This window comes from Electrophorus electricus, chromosome 23, assembly GCF_041902795.1.
Source record: "Electrophorus electricus isolate QZ-2024a chromosome 23, ASM4190279v1, whole genome shotgun sequence".
Taxonomy (NCBI): domain Eukaryota; kingdom Metazoa; phylum Chordata; class Actinopteri; order Gymnotiformes; family Gymnotidae; genus Electrophorus; species Electrophorus electricus.
This window is the reverse complement of record NC_137519.1, coordinates 4,942,640-4,959,469: the sequence shown is the minus strand read 5'-3', so window position 1 is coordinate 4,959,469 and position 16,830 is coordinate 4,942,640. Positions and strand designations below refer to the sequence as shown.

Here is a 16,830-nt window from a genome sequence, read left to right as displayed (position 1 = left end):
GTTAGTCACAGTGGCTTCACCTGCATGTCAGAGACACTCCTGCTGTGCTTAAAAACAAAGGCCTCATCTGTATGATCACCCGCCGGGCTGAAGAAACTGAAAGACTACGCAGGAGATTTTACTAATTAGACCAGCAGCAACTTGATTCTGTCTAGTTTGGTGACTGTGTGTCCTCTGTGCATTCCAACTACAGCAGTTTCACCCTTTGACACAGCTATGATGGACTTAATTCTCATTATCACTCTTTTTAGGTGACCTCACATTACTAAGTGGTCTTTTCTGATTAATCTTAAGATTTCTGTTTAATGACCAAGCTATCTATCTATCTATCTATCTATCTATCTATCTATCTATCTATCTATCTATCTATCTATCTATCTATCTATCTATCTATCTATCTATCTATCTATCTATCTATCCTAATATGTTACTAATTACTGTATGCTCCCATCTTTTCTTAAATTCGGTCCTATCCCCCATTGCTTTTCTGCATTGCTTGTGATATCTGGTGTGTACCAGAGGATGGGATACACTTGAGTCTTGGTTGCTCTCAAGGTTTCTTCATGATCTGAAAGTTGTTGTTTTTTACTAATGTTGGCTTGTTATTGGACTCTGATTTCTGTACAGCTGGTTTGTGATTATACCTGTAATGAAAAGTACTATATAAGTACATTTGAACTGAATGGGCAATCTCATGGGCAATCTCATGAAACTTTAAACCAACGTAAATGAAATAAACAATTTTTATTACCACGAGGAGTCCCTTTGCTTCACTCAACTTTGATAACTGAAGGATTGTGGTCTCCCCCACCCTTCACAGTTTACCTGTAAAAACACTCTGCCCACCAGTTACATCCCCACATGCGACAGCCCCTGCCGATATACCTGTAATAACACCTACCTCGCGTATAGCACGAGGGTTTACGGTACAGGCGAGTACACTGATCAGATGGGAGAGAACCCCAACTGAGACGTGATCACTGAACGGGACACAAGCAAAATGGCAGGAGAGACACGAACACAGATGTATTTATCACACTTTAATGAAGCGATTTCATATAAATAAGTTTCAGTATTTATTTAGAGTATAAAATCCAACAAAGCAGCAACATTTCAAGCCACACACACACACACATATTAAAACAAAACTGTCAAAATAACCACCAATGTCAGGAATGGCAGAAGAAAAAGAGGTAAATATGTTGGAGCGCACCAACAGCCAGCAGAGACCTAATGCCTGCTTTTCTTTACACTGCTGACCATTTGGAGCAAATGAGGTCAGATTTGGGTTTACCTTCATACATGACGACTAGCTGAATCTGCTGTTGTTCTGAAGCAGATCCAAAACACTCACTTCTTCATCTGAGCTCTGGAATGGACGATGAGGGGTTAGTTCTGTAGTGTTTCAGCACATGCCTAGAATTGATGCAGCTACCAATATTCTGGTCAATAAACTTAAAGGTCAAATAAGTGACCTTTTAACCTTTTGCTTGTTACACATTACTGGCTTGTCACGTGGTCCAAGTGTTAGAATATTAATAATCATTTCAGAGCAGACTACTACAATAGAATGTCAGCTTTCAGACTTTTGATTACCTGTGCTCGGAAAAACAAACAAAATCTTTATACTTCAGGTGATATGTCGAGCAATTCTGGCCCTTTGGCCTACTTAAAACTCATGGGAGAATCAGTCTTTGAATTAGACTTCAGCACCATCACCATCTTTAGTGCAACTCACACCACCACATGGTAAATCAATGCTACCAACACAGAGGGGTTCCAAAGGGTCTTGGCTAAGGCTTTGAAGCCAACAACCTGTTCTTATAACATTTTGTATTTACATTAAGAGCTTTACTGACCCACTTCTATCCCTCTCGCTCTCTCCCTCTCACACACACACACACACACACACCTGTGCCTAGCATTCTCCTCCCAGCACCCCATCTCGCTAATACAGAACACATCTTATCAATGTGTTGTATCGTACTTGTATCATAGTTGTGATGCACCACTGCCATCAGTTTCCTGTGAGCAGTGTCGATACAAGCGTTCCTGTTCATGAACGGCCTTGTGTGTCCAACCAGGCAGCGTGCAACTGAGTAAACGAGTGAAATGATGAGTCACACCCCAGAAGCTTCCGCTGCGTAGGCATTGGCTGAAACAAGTGCCTGTCACACCTGAGCCAGCCCATCCACTGGCCTGAATGCTTGGGCAGAATGCTTGACTGTGTGTCAGAACAAGGCCTTTAGTAATCCTTCCAGTAATCTAGCAGTAGCAGTAGAGTAGCACTAGAGTTGCCTATCTCTCACACACAGACACACCCTTCCTCACTCAATATTCTCTCTCATTCACTGTCACTCATTCATGATCCAGGTTTCCTCTTATTGATCATACTCATGCTTTTGTGTGTGTGTGCGTGCGTGTGTGTGTGTGTGTGTGTGGGGGGGGGGGGGGGGGGGTCAGGGCCGCAGCAGTTGCTGGGAGAGGAGCTGCAGGGTGTCTCGGTTCTCGTACAGGTACATCTGCGTCTCCCACAGCATGTCCACCAGAGCCGCGTCGCTCACCTCGTCCAGCAACACCTCCGTGGAGAGCTGAGGACTCAGCCTGAGGGAGAGAGAGAGAGAGAGAGAGAGAGAGAGAGAGAGAGAGAGAGAGAGAGTGGAAGGAAAGTCCATGATGCATTTTGAAGAATAAAAAATAAAATACATGCACACAGAGACTGTATAGTACCTTGGAAAATAACACCTGAAGCCACACAAAATTACACCACTCAGAGCTGCCACCAGGCTCTTACAACCACCCCTATAGCTGCCACCTCTCAGCTCTTAATGCCACCCCTATAGCTGCCACCTCTCAGCTCTTAATGCCACCCCTATAGCTGCCACCTCTCAGCTCTTAATGCCACCCATACAGCTGCCACCTCTCAGCTCTTAAGGCCACCCATACAGCTGCCACCTCTCAGCTCTTAAGGCCACCCCTATAGCTGCCACCTCTCAGCTCTTAATGCCACCCCTATAGCTGCCACCTCTCAGCTCTTAATGCCACCCCTATAGCTGCCACCTCTCAGCTCTTAAGGCCACCCATACAGCTGCCACCTCTCAGCTCTTAAGGCCACCCATACAGCTGCCACCTCTCAGCTCTTAAGGCCACCCATACAGCTGCCACCTCTCAGCTCTTAATGCCACAAATACAGCTGCCACCTCTCAGCTCTTAATGCCACCCATACAGCTGCCACCTCTCAGCTCTTAATGCCACCCATACAGCTGCCACCTCTCAGCTCTTAAGGCCACCCATACAGCTGCCACCTCTCAGCTCTTAAGGCCACCCATACAGCTGCCACCTCTCAGCTCTTAAGGCCACCCATACAGCTGCCACCTCTCAGCTCTTAAGGCCACCCATACAGCTGCCACCTCTCAGCTCTTAATGCCACCCATACAGCTGCCACCTCTCAGCTCTTAAATAAACAGGGCTTGTGAACATACAGATATGTTTCTTTATGCCTCAAATTGACACGTGACACTCGATGATTTGTGTACACACACACACTTTCACGCATGCACATACAGACATGCACACACACAACCATATACACATGCACACACAAACACCCACAGGAATACATGCATTAAAAGTGACAGATTCATGCAGACACACATGAACACACAGGTACATGCGGTCTCTCACACACACACACACACACACACACACACACACACACACACACACACACACACACACACACACACAATCACACACACACACACACACTTTACCTGTGATATATTATATCGGTCATCTCACACCAGGCGCGGGCCCTGTCTACTGCACAGCCATCAGAGTCAGTGCACTGCCAAACAAGAGCAAGCAACTTCACTGAGTGTCCAAAGAAAACTCCCACAGTTCTGAATGAAGCCTCTAGACAGCACGACAGTGCTCCGGGAAAACACCTGCTCTTCTTAGCCAGTGCATGCAACTACAGGGAAGACCCTCCGCCATGGACTAGGTGTCCAGACCCAGGTACACCCAGGCACACCCACGTGTGATGGTCTTGACAACACAAAGACCTTTTTTTAAAAATAAAAGTTTCATCTTTTGAAAGTAACAGAGCAAAACTATTTTTTGATGACAAAGGTTAGAAAATTATTTCATCATATATATAGAGAGATAGAATATGTGTGACAAATACATGATATCAAGTCTTGACAAGATGTAAAAACAAATATGTGTGTGTGTGTGTGTGTGTGTTTGCGTGTGTGTGTTTGCGTGTGTACGTACACAGTCCACTAGCATCTTGCCCAGCTCTTTGACTCCCACAAAGCTCTTGGCCAGCTCCAAGGGGTTGGAGGGTCGGAACACGTCCACCGAGTTCACCACAACCTGCGGCGGCTTCCCTGTACCCAACGACACGACCATGCCCAGCCCGTTTACCTCATCGTCCCGCCCCTGAAACCCACACACACACACACACACACACACACACACACACACAAATTAAGCAAATGTATCTGTTCAGTGACACACCCTGACCTGACACGAATGCTTGAATCCAGCGTTGCCTCTCTAAATATCCAAAAAAGTAAATCTTGAAGTTTGAACAGTAACTGAAAGACAGATAGAGCGAGAATTTACATCCTTACAGCTCCTGGAAACCCTCAAATCTGATCCCAGCAGGGCTCTCTTGTCCCTGTCTGGACAGAGGGCCAGGTCCGTCAGCACCAGCTCATTCTACACATGCCCAGGTCCCTCAGATCCAGCTCAATCCACTCCCTATAGCAGGCATGGCCTGTCTGAATGGAGGTCTAGCTCTGTGAGAACCCCTCAGACGGTGAAGCGTCTTTAAAGACAGACAGCCTATCCCACCGTTAGGGCAGGGGCTCTTGGGCTGAGCAGTGAAAACGGCCCACCCTGACCTTCACAGCGCCAGCCCTGGTGTGTGTGTGTACAGGGGTGTTATGTCTGCATTCAGGTTTTGCCTCTGACTCGCCGGTAGCCCCCATCCCGATCCACACCAGGTTTTCTGCTGAGCAGAGGACAATATAAAGAGGAAGAGGAAGAGCCAAAGGGCTCGGCTGAGGCCTCGCTGGAGAAGAGTTTGCTGTTGTTGGTTTTGACTTGTTGCTACGTTTTGAGCTTGTGCTTGCTAGACTTTGTGCGTATGTGTGTGGATTTGCCCCTTGATTTATGGTTTGTTTTGCCCCTTGTTTGTTTGATTGCTAGATGATATATCTTCTTTTATCTTGTATATGTATTGTCCTGGTTTCGTTTGGGTGTGGGTTTATCTTTGTTTCCAACAGTGTAGTCAGTGTAGTCATTGTCTGTGTTAGTTTAGTCCGTCATCTTTTTGTTTTTAGTGTGGTTTTTGTTCGTTGTGTTGGTCTTAGTCACTCCTGACGCAGTTGCACCAGTTTCTTATCTTTGAACACCAAAACTTGTAACTACACTTGATCTTTGCTGTAAGCTTTCTTGTTTGGTTCTTCATTCCATCACTCATTTCTACTGCTATAACACTCAAGCCCTAAGTTACGGCCTCCCAACCTAGACAGGGTCGTAACAGGGGTAAGGCTCTGCAATTGAGCCAGACAGATCTGGTAAAAGGTATTTAAAAGAAAACAAAACAGGACAAAGTCTGAATTTTACAAACTTTGCTGATGTTCAAAGGAGCTAAAGGGACAGTCTGCAATTTTCGGGATTCCAGTATTCAGTATGGGTGTGGACAGCTAAAAGACTAAAAGACGCGGTGTGAACAGTGCAGCCCGTAAGCGGCCTAACGTGTCCCACACACCTGAACCTTCAGCGCTTTGTTATACTGGTGGATCTCCGTCATGGCGTCTAGGGTAGGGTTATTGGCCAGCAGACCTCCGTCCAGGAACCGTCCCATTGGTCGGAAGTAGGTGGGGGCGGCGCCACTGGAGCGGGCGGCCCGCCACACTGCCTGCTCTAAGAGAGAAATAAAAGGGAAAATGAAATGCGTTGGCTGGATAAAAGTGCTGACTCCTGGCACTGAGCCAGAGATGCTACAAGGACAAAAAAATGTATTAAAAAAACGTAGTGAAGAAAGAACTAAAATAAAAACAAAAAAAAAAACCTGATGAACATCCTAGGTGTAGCGTAGCCGAACACATTCAGTGCCTCACTGTGACCCTCTCTCTCTCTCTCTCACACACACACACACACACACACACACACACACACACACACACACACCTTCATCTGTCACCTTCCTATGCTTTTTGAGAGGTTCCTGAGTGTATCCCACTATCAACACATCCTCATCCTCCCAGCCTGAAAAAGTAGGAGAGCCACTGAAGCTACACACACACACACACACACACACACACACACACACACAGATGCACACATGCGAGTGCGTTCTCGCACACACGTGTACGCATGCACACATATATACATATAGTTTGGGCTTTTGGAGAAACAAGAATGATACTAGTAGCACTTCCAGAGTTAATGTGTGTGGAGGCTTTGTGGTCAGAATATGTGTGTGTGTCTGCAGGGGTGTGTGTCTGTCTATAGCTGCGTGTGTGTTCGTGCATGTATGTGTGTCTGCAACTTTGTGTGTACATTTGGGTGTCTGTAGATATGGATATGTGTATCTGTATGTATGTGTGCGTGTTACCCTGTGGTATGGTGAGGGGTTTGAAGGTGGCAGTTGAAGCATACGGCGGGTCTCGGGGCAGGCTGGGAGGGTCGTAGTTCCGGAAGAGATGTAGCTCACCTGGGTGCCTGTCTGCTAGAACACTAGTTACCATCACCCTGGAAGAGAGAGAGGAGGGTGAGGGACGGACACACACACACACACACACACACACACACACACACACACACACACACACACACACACAGAAAGAAACAGGTATGCACTTGGGGTGCTTGATGTCAGTCATCTTGGTGTCCTCTCCAAACTCCTGCTTGAGGAACTCTTCCAGAGGGGCAGACTCGTAAGGTCGTGACCCTTTAAACACCTTCTCCTTCATCCTGAAGTAGAGACACCGTAGGTACTCCATCGATTTACCTACACACACACACACACACACACACACACACACACACACACACACACACACACACACACACACACACACACACACACACACACACACACAATTTCAATGTAATTAAGAATTTCAGTAATGAATTATAATAAAATGTCCTTGCTTTTAATAATCCAGTCAAGATTCTACATTTGTCAGAAGTCAAATCAATACATTACACACAGGTTAAATTTCCTATTCAACAGCATCTACACTTTCAGGGATTTTCAAAGTAAAATACCATACACCCTCCACACACATGTATACATACACAACAGACCAGAACAAATGCACATTTCTTAACATGGTTCCAAAAAAACATATCTTCTTACACCCCCCCCCCCACTACACACACGTGCACGCACACGCACACACACACGTGCATGCACGCGCACACGCACGCACCGTGGACTATAGCCAGAGCCAGAATGCCACCGGTGCTGGTTCCGGCCACCCAGTCGAACAGCTCCCTGATGGGCCGACCGGCCTCCTTCTCTAGTGCAATCAGCACCTGTATCAACACCAGTCCCTTAATGCCTCCCCCGTCCAGACACAGCAGCCTGTCCCTTCTACACACAGCGAGAGACCAGCAGGGACAGACGAGAGGACAGAAGACGAGAGGACACTTAACACAAAAGGATATTTCATGTCCTTTGCCTTGTTAGAAGTAATTATAATTATTAAGCTGCATGTTTCGTAATTAACATGCCATGTTGTACAGTATTCATTTACATGCATTTATATATTACTAAGTTAGGTACATCATGCTGGGCACCATCTGAGATCTGTGCTATTTCTTTCTAGTCCTGGAATGTTCCTGTGAGGTAAACACACTTCATGGTTCCGGTTTTATGGCTGTCCACTTCCACGAGACCTCTGGTAATGGCGGAAATGGCAGTTGCAGCATGGATGAGGTCGTCGAACCCTGCCAGCAAAACCACAAACAGCTCAGGGCAGTCAACCAATCAGTGCCAGCATTACTCTGTTCTAAACAGAACAGAAAAAAAAACAAAAACGTTCCACCTAGTGTGTGTGAGGAAGGAGTTAAGATAACTGAGCGTTCGTGAGCTTATCTGGGAAATAAGACATACAACAGGGAAAAGCACGCCATGCCAAACTGGTGCAAGACTGCTCCAATCCTGGAGCCAAGAAGCAGAGAACAAGAATCGAAAGAAGACGTTTCCCAACCTTGAAGCCACTAAAAATCAAAGTTTATTTCATTCTTCATCAATTAACAAGTAATTAAAGGGAGTGTTTGGCAACATATACTGCTCTGCATGGAGATCTGCCAAAATAAAAGTCCTAAAATGGTGGGCAAAGGCTGCATGAGAGAAGGCAGAGAGCAGAAAGGCTCCAGAGGGAGGGAGGCGCTGAGGGGCGTGGCATTACCTAGAACAGGAGCTGGAGCTCTCCTAGTGCTGGCTAGCAGGATGTCAGGGGAAGGTGGGTGACATCGCTCCACCCCTACACTACAGAGCATCTTTAGCAGCACTTTACGGTTGGGGCCTTAAAGGCAAGCAATGGATTAAAAGTTCAAAACATGCACACAAACACACATATATGTATACGTATATGCATGCACGCACACATATATATGTGCATGCATATACACACACACTAATATATATATATATATATATATATATATATATCTATATATATATATATATATATATATATATATATATATATATACATATATACATACATATATATATACATATATATATATATATATATATATATATATATCTATATATACATATATACATACATATATATATACATATATATATATACATACATACATATATATATATATATATATATACATATATACATACATATATATATATACATACATACATATATATATATATATATATATCTATATATACATATATACATACATATATATATATATACATACATACATATATATACATATATACATATATATACATATATATATATATACATACATACATATATATACATATATACATACATATATATATATATATATATATATATATATATATATATATATATATATATATATATATATATATATATATATATATATATGTGTGTGTGTGTGTATATATTTATTTATTTTCATGCATGCATGCATAACATACGTACAAGCATAAACATATATGTAAGTGCAAACGACATGCCTGTAAAAACTGAAGACAGAGTTACCTTTACAGTGTCTATTTAACAGTAAAAACAAAGCAACAAACCAGACTAAAATGAAGTGTGGAGAGCACGTTAAAATTAATGTGGTTTAGTTTATGATTTGGGAGGAAAACATCTTTAGCGATTACAATAAACATATCTATGCATACATACGCATAGATATACATACATATATATATATTTGCATATATATGCATGCATACATACAAATATATACATATATGCAAGTGCAAAAGACATGCCTGTAAAAACTGAAGACAGGGTTTCCAAGAGTTACATTTACAGTGACTAACATGAAAACCAATGCAACAAACCAGACTAACTTAAGTGAAGACCAATATAAAAAAGATTTTTTTACATGATTTGAGAGGAAGACAACTTCAGTTTCTTGAACTATTACTAATTAGTATTAATAAAATGTGAAACTAGTTACCTGCTAAGAGTCTTTGTAGCTCCGGTTAAGAACTTGCCTGTTTTTTGTTTATTAACTTTCCACACATCTGTATAGCTCTCCTTTGTCTCTCCTCCCCTCCCTCCAATGCCCCACACACCTCTACACTCCTCCCCCCCTTCATATAAACACCCCCACCCTGCTGTCTTGTGTGCCCCTGCCCCGCTCACCCTTGCTGGTGCGTGCGGCGATTAGCCCCGGGGTCTCTCCCAGATCGTTGTGGACCTCCACGTCCGCTCCGAACACCATCAGGACTTTTATCAGGCCCATGTGGTCCAGCTGCACAAACAAACTGAGGTCATACCAGCCCCACCACCGCGACCAACCGTCCAAGACCTCCATCAGTTCTTCAAATAAGAACCAGATTCACTCGTTATCCAACACTTTCATTGGTTTAGCAAACACGAAATGATTTTGATGACATTAAGATGAAAAACGAGCACTTTTACTGGTGGCTTGTTTCAGTATCATTGGTGCCCGTCGTGTTTGCCCGGTCTGCTGGCTGAAGCGACTACGTCCATCCGAGGGAGTGATCGGCTGCAGCTCTTTCGCGCGTGTCCTGCGACATACCTTCATGGCCAGGTGCAGGGCTGTGTTGCCGCCCTCGCCCTTGATGTTGGGATCGGCGCCGTGGGTCAGCAGCGTCATGGCAGCCTCGAAACGCCCCCTCTTGGTGAGGATGTGCAATGGGCTCTCGCCGGTCTTGCTCAGGTAGTTCACGTAGCAGTCGCGGTCCAGCAGAAGACGGGCCATCTATGGACAGTAATGAAGTGTTTGTACACAGGCTTACTTCACCACAGCAGGTGAACCGTGAACATGGGCTCGCAGGGCTGAGCAATTCAGGGAAAATAGCAAAATTGCCATTTTTCTGATCAATAATGCAAATGCAATGAAAGTTCACAGGTTTATCAGTTACGCTTAATGCATGTGTTTATGCTCAAATAACCGCCTGCTGTTAGTTGTCTAAACTTCTGTCAAAAGTGAGGTGACATAGGCTAACACCTTACATGAGCCAGTAGTCCAGTGCAAACCAGAGGAGCATCAGTTCAATTAATTTAGCAAACTAACAATTTATTTCAGGCTCCAGACATAACCTTGACAATGAGAGGAAAACGTTGCTACTTTGTGATGAAAATGCAAATTATCTATAGCATTGTTAAAGGACAAACAGAACCTAGCACACATTTTCTGCGAATAATATCTTAGCTGGATGGTCAAGCAAAGTAATAAGATAATACTACTGTAATACTTTGATGCTTTACAGGGCGACTCGCAGCAGCAGGACATTAGATTTTAGCGGATTTTTTTCCCTCTTAATTCAGTAATTAATCTTCTCTTAATTTGAACAAATTTTACGTAGCACATCTTTAAATAATCTGAATCACATCCAGCGTAAACTCCCCTTGTGTGCCAACACAGCTGGGACTAATACCTACTAGACTAGCGATAACGTCATATTAAATATTTTGAGCGAATTCTAAAAAGGTTGTGTAACTGTAACTATGAGACACAACCAGGGAGGTTTGTTCTTAAGGTGGGCATGGATGCTGGATACTGTGTGCGTAAAAAGTCTGAAGGATGCTGACCTCATCAGTCTTGACCCAGTGAAGAGGAGTTCCCCCATACACAAGGTCCTCTGCTTGCAGCTGCCCTGGGTTAGCAGCCAGAATTGCCTCAGCACAGCTAGAGAGAGAGAGAGAGAGAGAGAGAGAGAGAGAGAGAATTTTAAACACTGACACAACAGATGCTAACAATAGTTAATACTTCATAATAGTCCATAATAGTTATTGATGGCTTCAAGGTACTACAGCAATAATATCCCACCAGCATGTCATGGCAGAAGACACTGCACTGAAAAACTCACAGCAGTATGGATGGATAAAGGTGTTTTCTGATTAGCAAGATACCCAGCTAACCAGGTCATGCTACTTACTACACTTAGTTAATGGACACTCACCTACAGTTACTGTCTAAAGTTGGGTTCTCCTGGTTTAAAATCTTGTTCATTAGATTGTTAGACTGTATTTAACTTCCAACAACTGAAACAATTTTTCAGGATGTACTGAGTGCTGTGCAAGGAGTTCCAGTGTGTTTAATGTGTTAACATGGGTTGGACATGGCTTCTTCACTCACCTCCTCTGGCTGTACTTCATAGCTGTGTGGATTGGGTAGCCACGCCCCCCGACTACGTCGCAGCTGGCACCGCCCCTGATCAGCGCCAGGGTCGATTCCGCCTTTCCCAGTCGGCAAGCCACATGCAGCGGCGTTTCCCCGGCGACGTTGAGCTCGTTGATCCCCATGCACCGCTGAGAGCACAGCACCTGTAACACAAAAACACAACCTGAGACGCCTTTAATTAAAAACCTCTCCCAGAAGCTAATGTAGAACATTTAGTATGGTTCAACTGGCATATCACTAGCTAGAATTGCTAAGAAACTGCCAACTAGTGATTACCGGCCTTCTCTTACTGCCAACAAGTGATTACCGGCTGAATTTCCCGCAATATTAGCAGTTTTAGGGTAAAGTGTTCCTTTTATCTGTTTCTGCAGTGCAGCGAATAAAGAGTCACATGAAGGTTCAATGGGAAATCCTGGGTTTGCATTACAAACAAAAATACTAAATCTGACTTTTGTTGTATATTTTTCACGTCCCTCGTTAAACATAAAACCTTCAAACTGATCTAGTCCCCACATCAAGCGCTGAGATGCCACACCCACCTCCACGACGGCGGCGGAGTCCTGCTTTGCGGCGCAGTGCATGGGCGTATCCCCATTCCTGTCCTTGATGTCGGTGCGAGCCTGGCACTCCTCCAGCAGCTCGCGAACGCAGCCGACGTCGCCGTGCTCGCAAGCCAGGTGCAGCGGCGTCTGGCCCTGCAAGTCCCGCGCGTTTATCTGTCTGCAGCCAGGGGGCAACAGTGACACCACAGTTAGGAAACAAGTATGGCGATTCTGTTTAGACCCTTTCTATGCAAACTCAAATATATAAAAAGTGTTAAAATAATTGATTCAAACCATGATAGTTGTGGTGGCAGTTAAAAACTGCAGTAGTAGCCGCAATAGTAGCCTTAGTTTGTAATTCTAACTGGATTTAGTTAATTCTAACTACATTTCATATTTTATAAATTTCAGATGTATTAAAAGAAGGCAGGTCTAGCTTTACTGAACCACTGTCCAAAGCCATTTTGCGCAAGAGGCAACAGTCCGACATTGACAAACAGGACCAATCAGTCAGTCAGTGGCTGAAAATGTCAGGTAACACATGAATGTCACCAAATGTTTTTGCTCTCGCTCATGTTAGACACACTGAAGTGACTAGATAGCTACCTTGCAGGCTAAAATGTAATGGCGAGAATGTGTGATCGAATTGGCTAAGGGGAGGAGAGTGTAGCCACAACTCAAGATCCAAGCAAGACGTTTTTATTGAAAACCCGAGTGTTCTGAATTCCTATAGGTGAGTAAAAGCAGCAAATGTGAAAAACAAACAAAGATTCAACCAAAAAAAACTGTACAAAGTCAATTGAGGCTTAATTCAGCCTAACTCACTGAACTAGACCTAACTGCCCTTTTACACAAAATACATTAAAGTACTCGGTCTTCTAAAAAGTCTCTAAAGGACTGGAGCTGCCTGTTAACGCCAATGCTTGTATTCTCCTTTTCTAAGTACGCTTTGCTTTTGAGCTGTTTAAACAGCTCTGTTGAAAGAGTCTGTCATTCTCGTTACTAAAAGTCTCCCTTGTCTGTAGCATCTGTGAGACGTGCAGGTGATGATGGTGTCATCAGTGTCGTCATCATGCAAACACCTGCAAACCCGCCAACGCTTTATTTATCTCAAGTTATTACAATACTGTTTCAGGCAAGGACACACACACACACACACACACACACACACACACACACGAAACAACACAACTTTAACTAACAACTTTAACTATGTATACCCAAATATGATATAGTAGTATAACAGTTTGTGAATAAATGTGGCAGATACATTTGTGGCCCCTGTATTACTCCATGATTGATGGCTAGCTAGCTAGCTAACTAAAGATTGAAATGTAGCTAGCCAAACTCACCACATATGCACATTGTAATAGTGAGAGTCAGTCATTCAGTCATTCAGTGAAAATGCCTCATCCAGATTGGCCATCTTAAACGTAAACAGGTCAAACCAGTGTTTGTGTTCTTTTTTAATTTAACAATGGAACTCATGGTCTAGTATTCTCTTTGTCAATTTAATCTTGGAATTCTGTTCTTTTAAAGCTCACCCCAAGATATAATTGTGCTTCAGGCACTCCCGCAGACCAGTGTCCACAGAGATGTGGGCTGAGCTCCAGTCCGGGTGGTTCCGCAGACAATCTGCGATTGGCTGAAGTGTCTCTGGTTTAAGTGGTGGGCGGAGTGTCTCATAAAATGGGCGGAGTTTAAGGGCATACTGAGGAAACCAGTTCATGGCATCTGCCTCTGCTGCCACTTGGAACAACCTGTGAGAAGTCAGGAAGTGGAGGAGAAAAGAAAATGAAAAAGGGATGACATGAGCAATGAGAATCACAAAGGTATCATAACTAATCTGACTCTAAGGTCAGCTCTCATCCGCCACAAGACACTTCGGGAAAAAAGCATGTCACTAAATAGTGTGGGCTCAAATGTGATGTAATGAGTAACCAAACCCAGAACTAACAAACACTTATTTAACGTATTTAAACTTTATCTGCCTAAACTATTCGCAGATACCCTTACTTTTCCAAGTTGGCTCAGCACAATGGCACTCTGTGTCACAGCCAGAATCAGACAGTAAGCTGCATTCTGGGTGGATGTACGTGATCTGAAAATTTGTAGGTATTTTAGCACTTCAACACAGAACGCCTCAGAGCGAATAACTGGCTTGACATGGAGACTCCCACAAACAGTTTCAACAAGGAGCTCCACACAGCTCCAACGCCGAGGGGACAGGGAGCTTTTGTGGAAGCAGTGTGACACGCAGCAGAACTCCAGGCCAACAGCCATGGGAGCCAGAAAGATCACCGATATGTGGAGGAGCAGTCTGGAGATTTCCCAACTGAGACTGATCGGGCATCACGAAATCTGAGTGGTGGCCCACGGTCAGGAATGAGCTGGTTCACATGTGTCCACTGTCCAAGTCTTTACAACAAATAACAAAAATAAATGGGTAGGTATGACTGAAACTGTGGACATGACACACACAAAAAAGGGTCCCAGATCAGAAATGCATGCAACGGCTTAAAAGTACAAAAGAACAGGGTCTTCCATAAAAACAAAAACTAAACTCTGACCCTGGAGAAGTGAAATGCAAGTGAAACTAAATGTTTACGCCGTGTGGGTGCACACAGCTTCAAGGGTTAGGCATGTGTATGTGTATGCGCCAGACACACCATATCACCCAGCCACCCAATATGTGATGCTGAAAAGACCCGTAAGTAAAAAGAAAAACAAAACAAACAGCAAAAGAAAATGTTCATTCTTCCTCAGAACAGGTAAAAACATTACTTAAATGAAACATTTAACACCAAGAAGGCAACACCGTGTTCTCAAGAAAAATATGGACCTCTATCTTGCTACTGATCAAAAGCTTGTTGCGCATGGCTGACAGACGCTCACCTCAGCCCCATGGACAGGCTGTCAGGTAACAGGAGCACACAGTCCCACAAGTGGTTAGATAAGTTCCTGTACAGCATCATCTGTCCCTCCTGTTTCAGCCTCACCCAGCTGCCATACTCCGATAGAGGGACTTCCCGCACGCGGTACGGGTTACTGAACAGGCTGGATACGGAGCTCACGGTGTCCAAAATACGGCCAAGGAACTGCATTCTGATCTGGAGTGAGGAGACAGGAAAGAGCAGAGCAGGGTGAAGGAGATGGCCTGATTAGCCTGCACACACACACAATTACTATGCAGCTATAGTAAGTGTTCGTGTATTGATCTAGACACAAACACAGGTTGAGACTTCTTCAGTAGTAGATTTGGGTGTTGAAAAGTCAGTAAATTTAGGATTTTTGTCCATATTCATTGTACAAGGTCAACTCTAGTTTTGCAAACATCCGTTGCACATTGCCAAGAATAGCTGAAAGATTATAACCTTTGCTAAGAAGAGAACTACAAGGAGATACATGCAGAACAAACCACAGCTATGAGCCACTAGGTCTACTAAAACTTCGCACTGTAACTATAACAGCTCATTCTCATGGCAACATTAGGTGTTGCCTTTAAAGAAACATCTCAAGACAAACTGGAAATCGAAACTGTTAGCAAGCTAGCTAACTAGTTAGCCTATGTAGCGCAGCGTTGATGTACTGCCCAAAAACGAACTAAAATTAATTTCCTGCAATGTAAAGCTCGATATAATGCACACCTGGGCAGCTCAACACAGCTGTAAATAACAGTTCTGCGACTCTCAGTTAGTTCAAACATAACTAGCGTTATAACTCTAAACTCTGAGATTGAAAGAATGACAGCTGGAGAGCAGGACGCAGTTATTCGTCTCCGCGGTCACCCTCCCAACGCTTTCCCTTGCTATTATTCGCTCTCGTAAAGCCGTAAACACACCAAGCGTAAGTCGTTTTATTATCCTCCTTAAGCGTTTTACCTTGAGCTTAACTGATTCGCAGCATCTGCATTCCGCTCCGGATTATCTGATAAACAACCCCGACCATCGGGACCTCACTTACCTCACTAACCATGCGCTTCAACGGGTCTCGCGTAACGCGTTTGCACAGCCAATGAGCGGACGGGAACCGATCGTTGGCCGAACAATTCCACCAATGAACTGACGAGAACTGAGCCTTTCGCTAAACGATTCCACCAATCAGCGGCGCTTTCGTGTAGACGGAGGGATCAAGAGAAGCGTCATTAGACACCTAGGTTACCTAGTTTTATCTAGCCGTCTATCTAGATTTAGCACCAAAATGAAATTCTAAACTTTAAGATAGCCTGTACAAAATACAGCAAATGTTATGCTACATAGATGGTTTTGGTTTTCTGTATTTAAGTTCAGCACGTATATTAATTATGTCTAGATCCTTTTCGAAATTAACTAACTAAAAGACCTAAAATAATATCCCTCCTCTCTGGTAACTCGTGGGAAGCTTATTAGCATCTTATCTCGGGCCTTCCACC

The 16,830-nt window shown here is 43.9% G+C and overlaps 1 protein-coding gene across 5 annotated transcripts; it reads right to left on the bottom strand.

Annotated features, from left to right (window-relative positions):
* Positions 1-1,027: 1,027 nt before the first annotated feature.
* pla2g6 (phospholipase A2, group VI (cytosolic, calcium-independent)) lies at positions 1,028-16,753 on the bottom strand. 5 transcript variants are annotated; one of them, XM_027023418.3, is made up of 18 exons: positions 16,383-16,753; positions 15,315-15,529; positions 13,964-14,179; positions 12,417-12,597; positions 11,833-12,020; positions 11,286-11,382; positions 10,270-10,452; positions 9,870-9,978; positions 8,436-8,552; positions 7,881-7,971; positions 7,452-7,615; positions 6,877-7,027; positions 6,632-6,768; positions 6,205-6,282; positions 5,783-5,937; positions 4,276-4,443; positions 3,774-3,847; positions 1,028-2,604 (listed from the first exon to the last, which is right to left on the bottom strand). In XM_027023418.3, exons 1-18 carry the CDS (start codon positions 16,392-16,394, stop codon positions 2,460-2,462), a joined length of 2,481 nt encoding a protein of 826 aa, XP_026879219.2. In that variant the 5' UTR covers positions 16,395-16,753; the 3' UTR covers positions 1,028-2,459. The 5 variants fall into 5 exon arrangements, with proteins under 5 accessions (XP_026879219.2, XP_035376997.1, XP_081562613.1 ...); XM_035521104.2 differs by having other exon boundaries at positions 16,301-16,428; XM_081706487.1 differs by lacking the exon at positions 16,383-16,753 and adding an exon at positions 16,067-16,210.
* Positions 16,754-16,830: the final 77 nt, after the last annotated feature.

Coding starts and splice junctions, on each gene's coding strand:
- pla2g6 (XM_027023418.3), bottom strand. Junction 7,972..8,435: donor AGCTCCAGCTCCTGTTCTAG/GTAATGCCACGC, acceptor TTTTGCTGGCAG/GGTTCGACGACCTCATCCAT. Junction 7,616..7,880: donor CATAAAACCGGAACCATGAA/GTGTGTTTACCT, acceptor CGCTGTGTGTAG/AAGGGACAGGCTGCTGTGTC.